The following is a 15,335-nucleotide window of genomic DNA, read 5'->3' on the forward strand; positions in this document are numbered from 1 at the left end:
GGAAAATATCCTGCAGAATGACTAACCTCATAAAAGAGGTTGTAACATGTGTTTGTTTCTCATCAGAGGAAATCTTATATGGTGTCCTGTGTAATTTACTGGAAAAGTGTCACATCAAAAGGGTTTTGAAATGCGAATCAAGGTGCCTCCATTTTGTTTCATGTATTGCCAGAGTGCTGAAGTCCTGCCTCAGTTTTAGGATAATTCAAAAGCCTTTCTAGAACCAAAATGCTTTCCAGTGGTGGACAGAATGGTCTTTGGAATTTCTCAGTCCACAACCTCAAAAGTATGGAGGAAGATGGGCAGGGGAAAAAATGGTGAACAGATGAGAGAGAATATCTTTAAGGACAGCAAAATAACTTGTGCGTTTCTATACAAAACATTTTCAAAGATAGGAAAAGGATTTTTTAAAGTGAAAAAGTAGCAATTTTCAGTCTTCTCCATACCCCTTCCACCCAGTTTCCAATAAGCTTTAGTGGAAGTGAATTGATTGTGAAACACTTCTTCTTCAGTAAGTAAGCATAAAATACCACCTGCACATTATGAAACCTCAGAAATGCTTGAAATCCTAAAAAAACAATGGGTAGAAACATCATTCCTCCTTCTACTCCCTCTGCTTTCTTTTGTTTTCCTTAATACCTACTCTCTAAGAAGAGAAAAGCACCAGTGCCTCAACATCTCTGGGTTTTCACCTTAACTTTGGACATGTTTTGATAAGTCCTCATGTTCCAGATGGAGGAATTGTTTGTTGTGAGGGTGTACATTCGGGTGAGAGAGAACACATATGACAGAGTGGAAGCTGCTGCTTGCTCATCTCCAGTGGTCCAAGTGTGGATTTCACAAGACAGCCTTTACTCAAGTTTGCAGACCTTGGGATTTCACAAATGTTTTTCCAGGGCCTGTTGGTCAAATTGCCTGTGGGCTTGGTAATTTTCCCTTTTCTATTAACTATGTTAAAAACAAAAACAAAAAGGACAAACCATAAAAGTTAGTACACTGGCAGATTACTGTAGGAGCTAGAATACTGCTTGAAGAAATATGATGTGCAACCACCTGTGTAAACATTTGGGATGCAAAAGCACTTGTTAATTAACTTCCCAGAAAAAAACATTTGGTCCACAACTGTCACCCTTGTTCTTTGTCATTGTAATTGTAATTTTGTTCTCATTTAGGCCACCCAAAACCCTTCCCATTCTTCACTCTGTGAAACCCGTTGTTATGGAAATAAACACCAGCAGAATGTTATTTTGCCTAATTATAATAAGCCCAAGTGGCCGAATCCCCATCCTAGGCCTTGTATCTTTAAGGATAGAGAGGCCAGAATCCATGCTTCTATTGGAGCTTAGGCTGTAATCACCAAGTGAAATCAGTCCTTCAACAGAAGCAAACATGAAGGTTGTCTGAACAATTCCGAGCAAACCTTTTCTCAGTGTTCTGTTTCATGCTCCTAAAGACAAAGGTATGGGGTGCTGGGTAGATCAGTTGGTTTAGCATCTAGCCCTTCATCTCAGGATTGTGGGTTCAAACCCTGCATTGGGCTCCACTCTGGATCTGGATCCTACTGAAAAAAAGGGGGTGTGGGTAGACTCTGTAGTTTTAGGAATGGTCATCTTAGCCAGGCAATCTTATCTTGGCATTTGGTAATAATTGTATTCAAATGTTAAATCCTATAGTTGCAATGTAGTTTTTTTCTTCTCTTCATTATAGTAATTAAGGTAATCCAATAGTCAGATAATAGGATTATTATAGTGAATTTTGTAAGTTAAATTAAGTTTCCTCATGCTTATATCTGTAAATTAATTGGATCCTGAATTAATTTATAGAAATTTACTGAAATCAGCTGGCTGGTTGAATGAATATTGCATTTTTTTCATGAAAAAAAAATATTTACCCTATTTTCCTCCCAGAGACTAACAGAGAAAAGATTTCTTTTCTGAAGGATTGGAGAACTAAAGTCTTGCTGCCTTTTTTTTTTTTTTTTTTTTTTAAACCCCAGAAGAGATGTTATACTGAAATGTCAATTTTTGAGAAGAAATGAAGGGGGAAAATCACAAGGTTTATAGTTCTCAGTATTAATCATTAATCATGAGAACGTGGACATGTAAACCTAAACTTCAATTTCCTCTTCAGTAAACTAAAAGTAATAATATCTGCCTTACCGGCTTCACATTGTTGGTATGGGGAAATGGCTAAAAAGCATTTTATAAATGATGAAATACAAAATAAAATTTGATTGTTTCTACTTGCAAAGGCAAACCTTAGACAGTTACAAATAGATATTTACTTTCCCTTGTTCCACTCAGTTCTGACAACTCCCGCAAACACCGGCCAGAAAGGGAATTTGAATGCTTTAACCCACACTCTATTTTAGCACTCTTACTGACTTAATTGAGCTCAATGTACTTCTCTTTAGACACATCTTTATAATCCAGGATAAAATTCACTCTTTCCCTATTTACCTTTCAAGAAAAAATGAGTTATCTGACATTTTATTTATGTGATATTTTGACTATATTTACCTTTAACTAAGATATTTTCATGTATGTCATTTTGCTTCATCAGACAACCTATTTCTAATAGCGGCCCAACCCACCATCACAAGGCTCCCTTGGGTTCTGGCCAAAAGAATTTAGTTGTCACAAATTCTATATGGCAGTCTCAACCAAAACTGTGGCATTTCCACTTTTCCCCAGGCTTCTGCTTATTTCTTTTTAATTAGTATTTTAAACAAAGTGCTAACTTTTCCAGTTTTACCTTACACAGTAAGAAAGGCTATTTTGTCTAAAACCTCCTAATGTCTAATTCCCCATCAGATTAATGATACTAAAAACAACGACAAAATTTCTCACGAGTGGAAGATTTTTATTCCAATTTGATTTGCATTCCAGTAGAAATTGTAAAACAAATTCACTTCTTTATTTTAAAAATGTGTCTTAAAATTTTTAATGTGAATTCTAAAACATGTTGAACTTGCAGATCAAAGTTGGGCTAGTTGCAGTAAAAAGTTTTAAAAACAAGTTTTTAAAGCACCGTTTTCTACCTCCACATCAAAGATAACCTTCTAATTAGTGTTCACCCATGCAGTAATAGCAGGATAACACTGAGTCTTGAGTAAACAGAAAAATTGTAGAGCTTTTCCAACCTCGTGTCGGGAAACTTTCTATGCCTTCTCATAGTGGCGAACAGCAACCACATCACCAAAAGTCAGAGTCTGAAAGATGGAAAAGATAATCAAATCTTTATACAAGATATCGGTAGCTGAAATTCCTGAAGATTATCATATATATAAATTATGTGTTATGCAAAAGAATGTCATTTACAAACATTAAGTGCTGCATAAGCTTTTTATTTCTTAAATAAATTTCTTATTTACTTATGGAGTGAATAACACATATACATAGTTCATGTCTCTAAAAGGAAAATGAACTGAAACACTGAGATTAACTATGTAGATTTAGGTCAAAATAATTCCTTTTGCCTTAAATTATGAGGGTACTTGAAGCAAAATAGCTATCTGCTTTGAAAGTGAATGGAATTTATAGTAGGTTTTCATAAAACATAAATTTTGAGGAATTTTTGGAAAATACAAATCATTTGGGCAAATGGTATTTGGAATGACTTTTTTCAACGTTGTCAGGAAAAAGTAAAGGTACAAATGTTCTCATTGCTTTGGTCATCATATTGTAGCCCATGTGGACCTACATGGCTAAGTGGGTATGATATGGAACATGGACTTTTACATCAAATTAACTGGAAGAATTGCTCTAAAACCTCTTTACAAAACCTAGGGATTTTTTGTTTGTTTGTTTGTTTGTTTTTTAGGTTCATTATTTTCATGTGTTGACATGACTTTCAAGAATATAGCGTGCCCTTGTCATCCATTGCTTTCATCTTTTTTTAAATAACTCTTGCTTGATCAGTCATTCATGCCAAAACTGAGCTATCCACTGTCCTGTATTCGGGGGGAATGGAGATAAAAGCATAAAGGAGAATCTCAGATTGGATCTTTTGTAAATAAGTCCTTCCTTTTGACGATCCGTGCAGAAATAAGTGGGCAAATATTCATTCACATAAAAGGAAAACCAATCTGTTCTCCATCTCACTTCCACCCATGAAAAGAAGTTACGAATAATGTAACCCTGTGTCTTAATCTAGAAGAGCCCTGATTGCAGCAGTTAAGGAGAAAGAAAAAACAAGTTAATTTCCTTAAATCGCAAAAACAAAACAAAACAAAAAGCCCTTTTGTCTACTATCCTAGAAGGAATATATACAGCAATACCCACCCCCCCAAAAAAAACCCTCAAATTATATATTTATTATTTCAATGTTATCAAGATACCATTACTCAGTTCACAACAAAGTTCCTGGATGTTAGATTAAGGCATAACATTTTCCCCAGTTTGTGATGCTACTCCATCATTAGAGAAGTTTTATTTTATTTTATTTTATTTTATTTTACTTTACTTTACATCTTACAGGTTTTTACATGACTACCAATATTGAACAGGCACGTTTACAAGGCACCCATGCCTTGAAAGAAAGACAGGAAGGAAGTAACATCAAAATGATCCCCTCTAAAGAGAAACTACACTTTTCTGTTTTATCCTAAATTATTTGCACTGAACATAAGGAACTTCTATAAACTAAAATATAAAAGGGTTAAAGACCTCTTATTTATTGCAGTAACTATAAAGTAATTTCTCTGATATTCAGCAAACTTGATACTCTTATAGTAATATCATTCCTTTTATATATTTCCATGAATATTTTTAAAAGATTTTATTTATCTATTTATTTTAGAGAGAGAGAGAAAGAGAGAGGGAGAGAGCATGAGCAGGGTGGGGGAGATAGGGGAAGGAGCAGAGGGAGAGGGAGGGAATCTCTAGCAGACTCAGTGCTGGGCACAGAGCCCTATATGGGCCTTGATCTCACAACCCTGAAATAATGGTCTGAACTGTAACCAAGAGTCAGACGCTTAACGGACTGAGCCACACAGATGTCCCCAAGAATGGTTTTATATTTAGATTTCATTTGAGGTTTAGACATTCACAGTAATCCTATGCATTCTTTTGACACAGTTTTAGCTAAATCAATGGCAACTTTTTAAAAGTATACCGCATAGAATTTTTCTTTTTTTTTTCTATAATTAAAGAAGCAGAGCTGAAGATATGCTTAGCTAGGACATTTCCATTTCCTCTATTTTACCCATGGTAAAAGAATCTTGCTGGAGACTTAATGTTATTAAAGAAGGGAAGGAGGGAGAAAGAAATGGGGAGCAGGGGCAGGCAGTGCCAAGCTAGAAGGAACAAAGGGAGACTCGTGATTACTCACCATAACCATTTTGCCGTCCTTAATTTCTCTAACAAAATTTGTTTCTTTGCCATCCCATTTCTGTACGTGAACAAGTTTGTCCCCATCCAGGCTAACAACAGACTGAGACCGACAAAAAGTGTGGAACATAGCAAAAGGTACAGATTAGATTTCAGATAGGAGAATCAAATGAAGTGGTTTTTTGAAGGAGATAAATAATTGAATAAATGAAAAGCAACTAATTACCATATTAGTATCATATCCTCTGTTGCCTCTAGAGTCACTATGTAAACTAATAACTCATACTTTGATTGAAATGTGTACATCTAAATGCAAACCCTTCATCTATCAGAAATGAAAATCCTGAACAAGTAGTCTCAGACCTGTCATTCTACTCTTTTAAACACAGCTTTAAGATGAGACAAACTGTTTAGTCAAACTGAGGCAATCAGAGAGATTAAGCAAAATGCAACCTTTGTTTTAAATGAACACTGTTGCTTTTTGAATTTCAGAGATGAAAAGAAAAATGCATAGTGAGAAATGGACATGAGATTTGAGTTTCCGCCAGTACCCACAGTTCCCACGTAGATTTGAGATTTGAGCTATAGCCAGCACCCACCGTTCAGAACATAACATATGTGCACTAGGATGCAAAATTAACCCTGGTGTCCTCTCTGAATTGAAATACCGAGAGCATTCTCTTCTTCCCAACATCTCAAAAGGAGAGCCAGTAGGAAGGAATTTCTCCTTTACTCCCTGCTCCCCACCCCCACTCCAGAGAAGGAGCCGCTCCTTACCTTACAGTTTCTGTCATCTGCAGTGGTTTCGTCAAACTCTTCTCCCAGATGGAAACTAATCTCTGTGTTCTTGAATGTGCTTTGAGTCCTGATCACCACTTTGTCTGCCTCCTGACTGATGATCACTGTTGGTTTAGTCACATTTCCCACCTGCCTAGTGGCAAAGCCCACACCTAAAGAAAGAAGGGATACAGTTAGTTGCAACTTCCAAGATAACTCACATCACAAGAATCTCTTTCCCATCGTGGAATCCAGGCCCTCAAGTGTAAGTTTCATTAGCCCATTAATCAGCCAATGCAACTACTGAGCTATCATCATAGGCAGACGCTTAATTGGATGCACAAATGATAAGTGGATGCTGAAGAGAAAACAAAAAAGCACGGAAGCTTCACATCCTCCACGGACTATCAAATGCACTGTTATTTTAGCCCCAGACAAGAAAGCAGAGACATGCTGCATTAAAAAATCCCTTCTGTGGGAAATGCATAGTCTAGCTTTGGATTATGACAACACAGTCTGTCTTTGTCCCTTGCCAGTCTCATGGGTAAGGAAAGGAACGGGCACTACTGAAGCCACACGTTAAGAGAAGAAGAGCACCTACCTAGAGCCTTCATGTACTCATCAAAGTTCTGGCTGTCCGTCAGCTTCCAGGTAGCACAGAAAGCCTCCACCATCCTTGCCCTTTCCGTTAGCTTTGGAAACAGGTAAGAGACAGAAGCAGACAGGAGCGGGGATCTCTGGATCTTACTGCCACTGCAACTCAGAAGACCCCTTCGCACCTCACTGCAGCTCCTGCCTTCTTATGGGGAAAAGAGGCAGGCAGAAAGCCAAGGATTTGAATTGCAAACACACCCTTCCAGTGTCCCCCTTTCCAGGAGGCTCTTGCTGGGCAGGGGATGTGGGGGAAGGGGGGCTCAAGTGAGGTTCCAATCCGCTTTGTGATTGGCTCAGGCCACTGGGTTAGCGGAGTAGGGCGAATGCCTCTCTATCCTCACCCTGCAGCCCTTCTGCTGAGAAAGCCCTGCAAGGCTTCAATGGGGCTGGAGGCAGGGGATGGGGGAAATGAGAGAGGGTCTTTCAGGTTCAGCTCGAAAACTTGGCAAAGGCAATTTCAGACTGTGCGGGAAGAAAAAGATGCACAATAGGACATTCAGATTGATTTCCGTTAATGGCAAAGCTGGTTACAAATGAGGACCCCCTTTAAAGAAAACCACTGAAATGCCAGAATTTTCAGACAAAAGAGGCTGAATAGTGTCTTTTATTTTCTCTCATATTTACAGGGAGAGCAAAACACAAGCTAGAATATGCCAAACTAGGACAAGAAGAGGGAGAGGAGCTGTGAATGCCTTCCCTAGATTGTACAACTAGAAGGCTACTCCCACTGGGTATCAATGGGACTCTAACTAATTTTGGCCTCTTCGCAACACAAACTGAGTGAATTTAAAGATCCATTGTCCTTTCTAAGAATCTGAAAGCCAGACTGAAATGGAAAGGGACCTAAGTTAGAGTATGGTTAGGACTCACTAATGAGGTACAAAATAAAAGAATGTTCTTTCTTCTCGCCTTCAACAGATTATAGAATCTATGTGGAAAAACCGAACGTAAGATCATTTAATAAGATTTTGAATGACCTGCACTGTAGGACCTTTTGGTTTCCTGAGGCCACATCGACGTAAATACCATCTGTATATAAGTTAGGGGTTAACAATGGGGATAGGACAGGAACTGGAGGAACGGCGGGAATCAGAGGACCCTTGGCTTTACTTGTTCTGATTCAGGGTACCCCCCAAGCAGCAAAATACCTCAAGAGTTCTAAGTGGAGTATTTAATGGAGGTCTCTGAAACTCCCTTTCCCCAGAGGTTCTTCCTGCTTTACTTAGTGTACACCACCGATGAAAAATAGGTTCCCTGGCTTTCCTGGGGACCAAACAGGGGAATCTGATTTTGCAATTCCTGCTGTCCTCTATCTCTTAGCACTTAAGCCTCAGCCCGCTGCCCTCAGCTTCTGCCCACACCACATATGAGACACAAGGCTCAGAACATGTCTTGTTCACCTGCCAATTCCGAGAGTCTACTCTGATGTCTCAAAAATGCTCTTTTACAATAATTTAATCTTTCTCCAGTTTTCACCATGTTTGTGAACGGCACCATCAGTCCCCACCCCCCACCCCGCAAGCCAGAAAACCTGGAATCATTCTAAAAATTTATTCTCTAAAATCAAAATCAGTGTCAAGGCCTATCTATTTTGCTTCCTGAATATTTGTCCGATTGTCATCCACCCCCTCTCTCTACAATCACCATCTTAATTCAAGCAGCCACTGCCTTTTATTAATCTTATTGATGTGGGAAACAAAAGCAGAAGAAAAATTATTAAATCTCCTTATTACTTACAGCCCATTGAAAAGTCTTTGAAACAGGCAGAGTGACATTCCTCTAGGAGCTCAGCTGTCTCGATGTCAATACCTTGCTTAGGGCAAGAGGCAATCTTAGCCTGAACCCCAGGATCTTGTAAGTCTACTTGAACATAAAAATTCCTCTGGAAACTTTCTTTATCTTTACACCCCCATGATACATGTTGGCAACCACCCTCTAAGCATATGACCCGCCGACATACATCTCAAGAGTCTCATGACTGAGTTTTTACTAAACAGTGATAAATGACCTTTTCCTAAAAATAGCTAGCCCTTTCAGGATCCTGGAGACCTTGTTTCCTAAATACCAGGAATTGGAAGAAGGGCAGGAATCAGAGGAGCTTCGGCTTTACTTGTCTGATTCAGGGTGCCCCCCAAAGAGCAAAATACCTCAAGAGTTCTAAATAGAGTATTTAACGGAGGTCTCTGAAATTCCCTAACCCTCTCCCAACTTGAAAGTATATAATGGGCCACTCCTCACAGCCCCAGTGCAGCTCTTTCTGCCTACAGGTCCTGTCCCTGTGCTTTAATAAAACCGCTTTTTTGCACCAAAGATGTCTCAGGAATTCTTTCTTGGCTTCAAACCCTAGCATCTTTCCTACGTCACTATGGCAACAGCCTCTCAACTGTTCTTCCTTCAGCCATGCCTGATCTCCAATTCTTTCCCCACACTGGAGCCTGCGTGACATTTTAAAATACAAATCTGCATCTTTCTAGTGACAAATGGTGTTAAGACTCTTTTCCTGTGCTTCTCTGCTATTTGTATATCTTTACTGGTGACGCGACTATTCAAAACTTTTGTCCATTTTTAATTGGATTGTTTGTCTTACTGCTAGTGTATTACAGAATTCTCTAAATATTCTAGATAAAAGTCATTTATTTCTTCATTTTTCTCATTTTTTTATTGTATTAATGGTTTCATTGGTGTGTCAAAATTTACCAGGTATGTACATTAAACATATGCAGTTGATCTCATGTTGATTATAGCAGTTAAGCCATTTTTATTTTTATTTTTTAATTAACATATAATGTATTATTTGTTTCAGGGGTACAGGTCTGTCACCAGTCTTACACAATTCACAGCACTCACCATAGCACCTACCCTCCCCAGTGTCCATAACCCACCTTCCTATCCCCTCCCCATCCCCCAGGAACCCTCAGTTTGTTTCCTAAAATTAAGAGTCTCTTATGGTTTATCTCCTTCTCTGGTTTCATCTTGTTTCATTTTTCCCTCCCTTTCCCTATGATCCTCTGTCTTGTTTCTCAAATTCCTCATATCAGGGAAATCATATGATAATTGTCTTTCTCTGACTGACTTATCTCATTCAGCATAATACCCTCTAGTTCCATCCATGTCATTGCAAATGGCAAGATTTTTTTTTTCTTTTTGGTCAGTTAAGCCATTTTTTAAACATCTAAATCTTACGTTGTTCCTCCCTACCTAAACTTCTTCATGTGACTTCCTCCTGTCCTCCCATTAAAGAACAAAATTTCTAACAGTGTCTATACCTGGCCTGCTCCTAACATTTGAAGGACTCAGAGTAAGCACTCAAAGAGAGGCTGCATGCCTTTGTGTCTGAACAATAATAGTTATGGATCCAACAATGCCCACAGCCTGACCAGCATCCCAGCTACTACTCAACGTCTACCCCTCCCCCTTTCCAGGCAGGTCAGCCTGTGGTTCTCTGCAGACCAGAGCACCAGCACAGATCTGGTGAGGTGGCAGGCAGAAGTTGGTCTGGAATCCCCTAAACCTGGGATGGGAACTAACTTGGACTTGATGTTGTGCTGACATGACTAAAGATGCCAGAAGCCACTGTGAAAAGCCTGAAATGAAACCAACCCATAGAAAGCGACGCATATACAGTCAAACCCTTCTGACATCAATTGAGCTTTGAACCAAGTCCCTAGAGCTAGCCCCATCTATGACCTTTTCATAAACTCTCTTTTTTACTCAATCTAGATGATTAATTAAACCATTATGCAAACAGTCCTCTATGATGAAAGTTCTTAGACCATTTTATTTTGTAATGCCAGAATATTCTTGTATGTCCCATTTAATAAAATGTGCTAAAACTGAGGGAATGTTTAAGTATCATTCTAAAAGGTAATGAATCATTTCTTTTTCATGGTTCAAGAATGTAAGATCATTGAAATTGTATATATTCACCTTAGCTCCTTATAGATCATGGTGCTGAAATTATTCACCCATACTCATTTATTTCTTCCACTCTCTACATAAGGATATAAGCTGATGATACACTAATTTTAACTTAAAGTATGTATTTTGTAACTCTGATTCTTTCATACCTCATATGAAACATAAAGCCCAGCAAATTAGAGATAATTTTTTGGTTATATATTAATGTAGTGTGAAGCGGAAGAAAATTTTGTTATATACGTCTATAGTAGAAATTTAAGGAATAGCCACTTGATGATTTTATACTTATCTAAACTGACACATTTAACCTTTCTGTTTTTAGCTATTTAAGATGTATTAGTTTATGCCTAGGAATGTTTGCTTTTAAATAATAGGTTATTTGCTCTGATTACTGAGCATTTTACTAGAAGAGAAAGTGAAAGAATAGAGAAGTGCTGTGCTAAGAATGATTCAACTAATAGATACTGTTTCCAATTTTCCTACACCTTAGAGCAATTTACGATTTTGCTATGGCTTTTATAACCCAAAGACATCCATAAACTTTAGAAAGGAAATACTGTGACAGATTCATCCCTCTTTCATGGCTATTTCCTTTACATATTAACTAATGATAATAAATGAATTAAAGATTATTTTTTAATAGTGAAATAAAAAGAACAAAGAAAGAAAAGTTGCTTTGGAGTTGAATCTCCTGGCACTTCCTTAATGGCAATTTTTTCTTCTTAAGAAAACAAAGAGTATCAATACATTTTAACATTGTTCTTGAGCAAAGTAAGCCAACCATGCATAGCTTGAATTGGAATTGCAGGGCCATAGATTAAGCTTCATTTTGGAAGATAATGCCAAACTTTTCCTAAATGGATTCACCAGTTTAGGCACCCACAATGGATTCACATCTTCCCCAACACTTAGTATTGACAGGTTTTTTAAAGTTGGCCCTTCAGAGGCATATAAAATGACAATTTTGCTTTCATTCGTGTTTTCCTAATCTCTAATGAGGTGAGCATCTCTTCATGTGTTCATTGGTCTAAGGTTCCTTTGTCTGTGAAGTATCTGTTCATCTTCTGCCCAATATCATGTAGGTAGTTTGTGTTTTTCTTATTGCATATTCTTGATCCTAATTGTTTTAGAGTGTGGTTGTGATGAATATCATCTTGCAAATTTGTAACTCACTTTCTTTAATGTAGCTTTTGATAGCCAAAATTCCTACTTTTTAAGGATTTTATTTTATTTGGCAGAAAGAGTACAAGCCGGTGGAGTGACAGACAGAGGGGGAGGGAGGGGGAGAAGCGGGCTCCCTGCTGAGCAAATTGCAGGATGTGAGATTAGATCCCAGGGTCCCCAGGATCATGATCTGAACCAAAGGCAAAGGCTTAACCAATTGAGCCACCCAGGCATCCCTTTAAGTTCATACTTTTAATATTGTTGAATTTATTAATATTTTATTTTATGGTCAATGTGTTTTGTCTTACTTAAGGAAACAGCCTACTCAAGTTCCAAAAGATAATTATCTGCATTTTTTACCAAGAGTTTTAAAGTTTTAACATTTGGGTGCTTAACCATCTAGACCATATTTTTACACATCATGAGAAGTAACACCCAAAATATACTTCACCTCCATAATTTTCAATGTTCCATACATGTGTTGATCTCTGCATCCTATTTAGCTACTAATAAATTTTGTAATCTCTCTGCTATTACTAAGCCCTCTTAATTTTTATAGCTTTGGAACAATCCAGTATCTGGAAGAACAAGTCTCCCCAACTCGTTAGTCTTCTTTGGGAAATATCCTAACTAATCATAGCCCTATTTAGATAAATATACTAAAATTCTATTAATATCCATACAAAATCTGCTTTTTTTAAGTTATAGTTGCATCTATCAATTTTGAAGCATTGACACCTTTATGATATTGTCTTCCTATTTATGTAAAATGATGTATCTATTTATAGATATAATCTTCAATACTGTGTAATAATGTTTCATCATTTTCCACTAAGGCTTTTGTGCATATATTATATAGACTTATCCTTATCCAGCTGGGTTTCCCTGAGACTACTGACAATAATATCTTCTCCTTAATTATATTTTCTGGCAGTTTGCTGCTGTTTCATAGAAATATAACTGACCTTGGGAAGCATCTGATTTGTAGCCTGTTCACTACACTATCCTATTATTTTTAATTACCCATAGATTATTTTCCTAGGTAACTAATGATAGCATATGTAAATTATGCAATTTAAATACTTGTCTTTGATATAATTTCCCCCATAATATTGTACTAAGAACTTCAACTTAAGGTCGGATATAAGGTAAAAGTGTTGTTGTCTCATTCCTGATTTTTAAAAGAATGCTTCTAATATTCACCTATTTACTATGTCATTTCCAGGATTTTTATAAATCATCTCTTTTTATAGTAGAGATGTTCCCTTAAATTCCCGGCTCCCTAATTATTTTTATTATGAATGGGTATGCTGGTGGGTCATATGCCCTTTTGCCCTAATATAGTGTGCCTTTAAAGCCTAAAAAGCAAGAAAGTCTCTGATCTACTTTACCATCTGCCTCCTGGCTATGGGATGTTAGGTCTCTGCCAACCAGAAACTTAGCAAGACATATTTTCTTGGCTATTGCAGATGGGAACATTACATTCTAAATTGTTATAATTCTGTTCCCTCTTTCCTACACTTTCCTTCTTCCTCTTGAAATTAGAGAAGGGCTGGAAGTAGCTAGCATAATGCTCCCTTAGAATGTGGTTTCTATATACAAGGTGCTATTATCTCAAGCAAATACTTTAAAACCACTTAAGCAGTAAATGATGGATATGGTAGCTTTTTTTTTTTTGCAGATAATATCCCCAAAATGTCAGAGAACTAAGCAGTGAGGACAGAATATTCTAATTCATTTCATATTTATTTCAAACCTGGAAGCTTATCCCACCAAACCTACCCTCTAGCTAAGAGAGCTGGTTCAGATAGCTCCTGTATCTGAGGGGAGGAGTCCATCAGTTACTATCTGTGTAGCAAGTTCAGTTTTTAAAAAAAAAGAAAAAAAGAAAGAAAAGAGCTACTCACACTGTGTGTAACAAATGCCACATCTAATTGATGGTTTCTTTTGATCTAAAGAGGAAAACCAGAAAATAATAAACAAATGACACATGAAATCTGTGGGCATATCTACAAAAAAGCAGAGGTCACTTTGCCCTGACAAGAGAGAATGAGAGTATACCCTTGAAAAATTATTTATCAAAACAAACAGAAGAAGAAAATGTCTGAAAAATATCTCTGGCATATCAACAGGTGAGAGTAGCTTCTATAAGATATGAGAAAGAACCGGGGCGCCTGGGTGACTCAGTCAGGGAAGTAGCTGCCTTCAGCTCGGGTCATGATCCCAGGGTCCTGAGATGGAGTCCCACATCAGGTTCCCTGCTCAATGGGAGCCTGCTTCTCCCTTTGCCTCTGCTGCTCCCCCTGCTTGGGCTCTCTCACAAGTGCGTGCGCTGTCTCTCTCTCTCTCTAATAAATAAATAAGATACTAAAGAAAAAAAAAAAGAAAAGACAGGGGCAAGAACCTATAAGAAGAGAACAGATTGAAATAAAAAGGATAACAGTGAAAACAACAAAAAGACTGAGATTCAAAAATAAGCTGAATGTGATCAAAGGCTCAAGGAAATTAGTAACTAAATAGAAGGTATTATATCGGCGAAGGAGACAGTAATAAATAGAATGATACTGTTTGAAGAGACTTTCCAGAATGCAGGGACACATTGTGAATAGTGAAAGTGAAAATGTTAGATATGAAAAGAATGAAATTGTAGCCTAATTATTAAAGATATTATTAAGATAGACATCAAAACAAAGGGAATAACCAAAATCATAATTGAGAAAAACCTTCTGTAGCTGAATAGAATATAGGCATCAGTATATAGATCAAAATACATCATTTGATATAATAAGTGAAAACAGAACCCAAACTCTAATTCTAGCAATATTTTTGAATCAAATATAATTCAAATAAGTAAATATACAAAAAAAATAAAAGTCAATAGTCGTTCAGAGTTGAAAAGATGCATGACATGTTGTAATGGAAAGACATGACATGTCTTTCCATTATAGCATTTACATACCAAATCAATATAGAGTAATGTCACAGAGTGTTTGAAAACAGCGGTGGTTCAAATCTGTTTTCATTATGTGAATGTAGAAGACATGTTCTCTTTGAAAAATCAATCAGCCATTCTTTATGTACCATTTTCTTGTGTTGCTTGGCTGCAGGAAGAGACTACATTAGGCAATGGACTTGAGAACCCAATTTACTCCATAACTTTACTTCTCTTACAAATTAGTAAATTCTGATGATATACATCAATCCTGACAGCCTAATTTTGTCTGTCTCTGGGACAAGATCAAGATTTGCCTTTAAAATTTGTTTCAAAATCATGGAGTCCAAATTTAGAACAATGATGAGCACTTTAAGGAAACGGCTTGCAACTCACAGGAAAGAAACATACATTCATCCTTTCTCTAAAGGATCTTGGGTGTGGGAGGGGAGGATGTGTTCAGTTAAAGAAAGCATATATAAAATACTCATTGTTTTGACTTATCATGTCAAGGGTCAGCGTGCAGTTTTTATCAAAGAGGTGACGGGTCATAAAAGATT

At 37.3% G+C, this 15,335-nt stretch overlaps 1 protein-coding gene across 1 annotated transcript; it reads right to left on the bottom strand.

Moving 5' to 3' along the window:
* Positions 1–2,841: 2,841 nt before the first annotated feature.
* Positions 2,842–6,973, bottom strand: FABP7 (fatty acid binding protein 7). Its single transcript, XM_044236846.1, has 4 exons — positions 6,709–6,973; positions 6,108–6,280; positions 5,332–5,433; positions 2,842–3,211 (listed from the first exon to the last, which is right to left on the bottom strand). Exons 1-4 carry the CDS (start codon positions 6,779–6,781, stop codon positions 3,161–3,163), a joined length of 399 nt encoding a protein of 132 aa, XP_044092781.1. The 5' UTR covers positions 6,782–6,973; the 3' UTR covers positions 2,842–3,160.
* Positions 6,974–15,335: the final 8,362 nt, after the last annotated feature.

Source organism: Neovison vison, chromosome 1 (genome assembly GCF_020171115.1).
Source record: "Neovison vison isolate M4711 chromosome 1, ASM_NN_V1, whole genome shotgun sequence".
In the NCBI taxonomy this organism is placed as follows: Eukaryota; Metazoa; Chordata; class Mammalia; order Carnivora; family Mustelidae; genus Neogale; species Neogale vison.

Excerpts from the sequence above, each read along its gene's own strand:
- FABP7 (XM_044236846.1), bottom strand. The coding sequence starts at position 6,781 with ATGGTGGAGGCTTTCTGTGCTACCTGGAAGCTGACGGACAGCCAGAAC. Across the intron at positions 5,434-6,107 it reads CAGATGACAGAAACTGTAAG|TCTGTTGTTAGCCTGGATGG; the intron begins GTAAGGAGCGGC and ends TGTCGGTCTCAG. Across the intron at positions 3,212-5,331 it reads AGGACGGCAAAATGGTTATG|ACTCTGACTTTTGGTGATGT; the intron begins GTGAGTAATCAC and ends TCCATCTTTCAG.